The sequence below is a fragment of the Schistocerca serialis genome, chromosome 9 (genome assembly GCF_023864345.2).
Source record: "Schistocerca serialis cubense isolate TAMUIC-IGC-003099 chromosome 9, iqSchSeri2.2, whole genome shotgun sequence".
Lineage (NCBI taxonomy): Eukaryota > Metazoa > Arthropoda > Insecta > Orthoptera > Acrididae > Schistocerca > Schistocerca serialis.
The window spans coordinates 441,171,572-441,177,571 of NC_064646.1; the positions used below are offsets into that span (position 1 = coordinate 441,171,572).

Below are 6,000 nucleotides of genomic sequence, written 5' to 3' on the forward strand. Positions count from 1 at the left end.
CTTGTGCCTTGGTGGACAAAAGAGTGCCGTTCAGCAATCCGGGACAGGTGTGCGGCTCTTCGCCGATTTAAATGCCGCCCAACAGCGGTCAATCTTACCGCCTTTCGAATCGCGAGAGCCAGGGCACGGCGTGTCTTTAAAGAGAGCAAGAAAAGGTCATGGCAGGAGTTCCTGGACTCCATCAACCGTTCCACTTGTTCCACAAGAGTATGGGAAGCCATCCGGAGGATTTCTGGTAAACATAGCCGTTTACCAATAGCTGCTGTCCTGAACCAGGGATGCCTCCAAACGACACCCAGAGCCATTGCTCAGACGCTGGCAGAGCATTTTGCACAAAGTACTGCCACTACAAATCAGGATCCAGCGTTTCGTCGCTACCGTGCGACTGTCGAAAGAGCGACCTTGGACTTTCGGTCGAACAGTTCTGAGGCCTACAATTCCCCTTTCTCCATGTGGGAACTTGAATCGGCACTTACTGAGACTTCTGACACTGCACCAGGTTACGACCGCATCCGGTACTCCATGCTTCGACATCTGCCAGCGGCGTCAAAGGAAATCCTCCTCGAATGTTTTAATCTCATATGGCAGACAGGAGTGTTCCCCACCTCGTGGAGGGAGGCAATTCTCATCCCTCTCCTCAAACCAGGAAAGGACCGCACATGTCCCGGTAGTTATCGTAGTATTGCCTTGACAAGCTGTGTCGGAAAGACCATGGAACGGATGGTTAACCGGCGTCTTGTCTGGCTGTTAGAGACCAGACAGCTCCTTAGCCGCTTTCAGTGTGGATTCCGAAAATTTCGGTCCACGGTCGACAACCTGATCCTCCTAGAGGCAGCTATTCAGCAGGCTTTTCTCCGTCAGCATCACTGTATCGGTATCTTCTTTGATATCAGTAAGGCATATGATACTACTTGGAGACACTGTATTCTTGCACAAATGTATCAATGGGGCTTTCGTGGCCGCCTCCCCATTTTCATTCGGTCTTTCCTGTCTCAGCGGTTTTTTCGGACCCGCGTTGGTAACACACTGTCTGATCGCTTTGAGCAAGAGAACGGTGTCCCCCAGGGCAGTGTTTTAAGCGTTACCCTCTTTGCCATAGCCATCAACAGTATAACGTCTACAGTGAGGAGTCCAGTACAGTGCTCCTTATTTGTGGACGACTTTGCTGTTTTCTGTTCCTCCTCCAGTGTTGCAACCGTGAGCCGTCAGTTGCAGCTAACAGTGCGGCGGTTAGAGGAATGGGCTGCAAAGACGGGTTTTCGGTTTTCTGCCGAAAAGTGTGTTTGTGTTCATTTTAATCGTTCTCGTCATCTTTCTACTTTGCCTGCCTTGCATATGGGGGATACTGTACTACATTTTAGAGACACAGTGCGGTTTCTGGGCCTAATATTTGACTCCAGGTGGTCATGGCTGCCACACCTACGTGATTTGAAAGCCAGAACCCTGAAGGCACTGAACATCCTCAAGTGCCTCAGCCACAGGTCTTGGGGCGCGGACAGGGCGCGTCTCCTACAGTTTTATGGAGCTTTTGTGCGTTCACGGCTGGACTATGGGTGCACAGTATATGGGTCAGCGAGGCCATCTTATTTCCGGATCCTTGACGCTGTTCACCATGCTGGGATCCGACTGGCCACGGGTGCTTATCGGACCAGTCCCGTACCCAGCCTCTGTGCTGAGTCTGGCGAACCCCCACTTACCATCCGCCGACAGCTCCTGCTGGTGCGCCAGGCTTGTAAGGTTCTTGCAGCTCCCAGATCGCCTGCTCACCATCTTGTTGCCCATCCACCTCTGGACCGCCTTTTTTCCCGCCGTCCCCGGGCTACGTTGCCGTTTGGGATCCGTGTGCAACGTGTACTAGAGTCCCTCGGTGTGGAGTCTGTACAACCCCAAATCCAAGGTTTTAACCGCCTGCCACCCTGGTTACTGAAGAGGCCCGGAGTGATTTTAGATTTATTGCAGTACAAGAGAGATTGCACTCCTGCCACCGTTTTTAATGCAGCATTTTCTGCCATTTTATCTGAGCACCACGACTATGTAGCTGTTTTTACGGATGGGTCGAAACAAGGGGATTCTGTTGGTTGCTCAGTTGTTTTTCCATATCGTGTCCTTAAGGTCCGACTGCCTCAGACTTTTACTGTCTTTGATGCAGAATTGTTTGCGATCTTGCGGGCACTGGAGCACATCAGACATTCTTCCTCTCCTAAATTTCTTGTCTGTTCCGATTCACTCAGTGCCCTTCTCTCATTGCAACGTTTGTATCCGGCAGACAAAATTGTCCAGACCATCCAGGATGCCCTCCCCCGACTACAGCGACTGGGGAAGGTTGTAACTTTCTGCTGGGTTCCAGGGCATGTCGGCATTGCTGGGAATGAAAGGGCAGATCTCGCAGCCAAGGAGGCGTGTCTCGATCCACACGTATCTCAGTGTACTATCCCCTTGCACGCACTCACCTCGCTGTTGAGCTCACGGGTCATGCGTCGGTGGGAGGATGAGTGGCTGGAAGTGACTGACAATAAGCTCCGTATAGTCAAGCCCACAACGCGTGTGTGGTGTACTTCCTTTCAGCCCCGTCGACGGGACGAGGTTCTCCTCACTCGGCTTCGAATAGGCCACAGCCCTATGACGCATGGCTTCCTGCTCTGGCGAGAGGACCCTCCAATGTGTAGTGCTTGCGGCGTCCAGGTCACTGTGCGCCACGTTTTATTGGATTGCGTTTTATTTTCTGACCAGCGGGCCACGGCTGACTTGCCAGCGGACCTGCCAACTCTTTTAGGCAACACTCGGATGAATGTGGTTAAAGTTTTAAAGTTCTGTGCCATGTCAAATGTTTTTACAAAGATTTTAGGGAGAGGATTTTAATTTGCTCACTGTGTGACAAGCTCGCCCATATTCTATGTAAGTAGCCCGCCAGTGACAATTTCAGTGGCATTCTTGTTGCTATGTTTCCCCTTTCCTTAGGTTTTACTTTCTTAGGTAGCATTTTCCTTCTTTTCCTGCTTTGTTTGAGTGTGTGCTTTAGTTTTCTTAGGTCTGTCCACATTTGTTTCTTTTAAATGTGTGTCAGGGCGCTGATGACCTCGATGTTGAGCGCCCAAAAGCCCCAACACACCACCACCACCACGAAGATTCAGTACAAATAATGCAGCAAGAATTAGAGTCCAGCTCATACAAAAGCGGCCGGCCGCTGTGACCGAGCGGTTGTAGGCGCTTCATTCCGCAACCGCGCTGCTGCTACGGTCGCAGGTTCGAATTCTGCCTCGGGCATGGATGTGTGTGATGTCCTTAGGTTGGTTAGCTTTAAGGGGCTCCGGAACGCCCTATACTTGCAATGTTAAAATAACGCTTATAAATTACATCTTTCCTCACAAAGTATTTGAGGTAGGAAGTTGAACTTTTTACAGATTATTTATTGGAATATGGGCTACAACTTAACACAGGGATTTCACAAAATTTTAGTTCAGTTATTAAAGATGATTTTTTTTCAATTGTAATGAAAATTCACAACTTTTTTTGCAATTTTTTGTTTATATATTCAAAAATATACAGTTTTTTGGAAAAAGACTTTGTTAAATTATGCAGAAGGTACTGTGTGACATTTAATGAAAGTTTGAAACAAATATGTTTGGAAGATCCTTAGAAAACATGTAATTAGTATGAGAAAATAAAAGTTTTGGGAATCGAGCGACAAAGATTGGATTAACTTTTTAGTGCATTCCAGGTCCATAGGATGGATTATCTTCATTCTCTGCAAACTCCTCCTCCAGCATCCTCTTGTTCCTCCTCCTGTTTACTCTTGCTTGTATTTCTAGACTCTTTACAGCCCTGTCTGCAGCCCGAAGGCGTTCCTTGTCTAAAGCAAGCATCGCTCGTTGTTGTGTTCGTAGATTTTGCTACCATTTTCTTCAGTTGCAGTTACTGCAACACTGTTCCGAAAGGTGGTCATGTATGAACACTTATCACATTTCAGTTGTATTTCACTAGCAAGTCCGACGTGCTTTATTATGGAGAGTTCCAGACCAACTTCACTACAATGAATACATCTTACACAGTTTGAAAAAATTCCTTTGAGAACCGACATATCAAATATATCATTCACATCCGATTCGCCCATAAAACATTCATAGTTTTCACTCATTGAAACAAGCTTCTTCTGTGAAGTATTTTCTTTCCCACTTTGACTGCTATGGGCAGGTGTACTTGAGAGGTTAGGTTCACTCACTTGGTTATCGTCTTTATTGTTTACAGTAATAACACATACCTTTGGCTTTCCAACATTTCTCATTTTCTTAAAAGCCTTCAAAGGATTTCTAATAACTTTACTTTTACTCATTATTATACTTCAACAAAACAGAGACTCAAGAAACAGAATTAATTACGAATATTTTCGAGATAACGACAGAATAAACATGAAACAATCGACAATCACACCAACGATATATATTGAACCATCACAGGTTAGCCACAACACATACTTTATCTCACATCACTAAAATGTACCTGATCAACTCGGACGTTAATAATAACACGATTTGACAGCAGTTTAACAGCGCCACAGTGGGTCACGCCCATGTAGAACACATTTCAAAAAAAATTTGAAAATAGTTGTAGTCTTCGGAATTGAATAAATTATATATCTATTAAAAGGTAATAGTCTGCAGATTCAGAAAACGCAAAAAAGTAAAAATTGAACTTTTCATGATTTTGAGCCTTTCCGGAGCCCCTTAAGTAGTTCTAAGTTCTAGGGGACTGATGACCTCAGATGTGAAGTCCCATAGTGCTCAGATCCATTTCAACCATACAAAAGCAACTAGTATGAGGCTCACTGTACAAAACACGAACGATGGTGTCGTAGCAATGAGGCTCCAAGTGCAAGTCGGTTGAGTGGCTGCTGCCGGCCGTCCTATATTGCGGCGGCAGAGGACGCTCGTAGCACAGAGTCGCTGCGGGTGCACCACTGGATCCACCGATTCCGCGCGACCGCTATCGGCGTCTAACGGGAACTTGGAATTCCATTACTAACTGTGACGACCTTGGGATGGCACTGATACGTGATACCACACTTTCTTCAAGCGCCTATGAATATCTGCGCTGTTCTCGTGCTCTTCCAAAAGAAATTCAGTGACAGCTCTCTGCTTGGAACGCGCCTCCTTTACAGGGACCATTTTGAAGGCTACGTATAGCGCCACTGCCTACCCGAACTTCATGAAACTATAAGGACTGAAGGGGGAATATTCTATGATGTCCACAGCAAATTCCGCAATTTTCAGCCACAACTGGAAAAAAGTGTTGCACTATTTATCGAATGCCTCTTGTACTTTACCGAACAGATTCTATAAAATCGTCTGAGGATTGAAGAGCAGCCTGCGTGCTGGCGCTGTCCTTTCTGCAGTGATCGAATCTGTCACATGCCGCGCCGAATCGGCTAGCCGGCGGGCGCCAGTACGCTGGTCACACCGGCTGCCACTGTGTGCTGCCCCATTGCCCACACGGGCCTCCACCGCGTGCTTAACCCGCTTCCGTTTTGTGGGCTGTTGCAGAGGAGCAGGCGAACCGGCTGCTGAACGAGCACTGGCAGCAGCTGTGGTCGGCGCTGGAGCCTGCGCTGGACGCAGCCTACAACAGGCTGCTCTCTGAGATCTCGGGGAAGGCACTCGCCCAGCTGCCGCTCGCCGCCATCCTAGACGACCCTTGAGGCGCCGCTGCCTTTGCATCGCTACCAACTTTCTAGTTTCCTGATTAACGTTAAGATTTGTACATGTAAATCATTAGATTTTCATATGTGTGGATAATAGCCTTATTGGTGGATGAAGTAATAAAGAGTGTTTCACAACACACATTTTCTAACTCTTCCCTCCTTTACCAGAAAGATAGGCTACCAGTATTCGAGGTTTCTCCAAAGCTTTATTGTTGGCACACTATACAAAAATTAGTCATCGTCAGGGGACCGTAACACCATGTAAAACACCCTCTATTAGCGGCAACGGCCTCGATTCTGAGATG

The 6,000-nt window shown here is 47.2% G+C and overlaps 1 protein-coding gene across 1 annotated transcript in view; it reads left to right on the top strand.

The window, feature by feature from the left end:
• The window catches only part of LOC126418994 (uncharacterized), a 154,443-nt gene extending 148,716 nt beyond the window's left edge, over window positions 1-5,727 (top strand). Inside the window, exon 4 of the mRNA XM_050086040.1 lies at window positions 5,538-5,727. Within this exon, the coding sequence (XP_049941997.1) occupies window positions 5,538-5,692 (155 nt within the window). The 3' untranslated portion in view covers window positions 5,693-5,727. The remainder of the gene's footprint in view (window positions 1-5,537) is intronic.
• The last annotated feature ends 273 nt before the right edge of the window (window positions 5,728-6,000 follow it).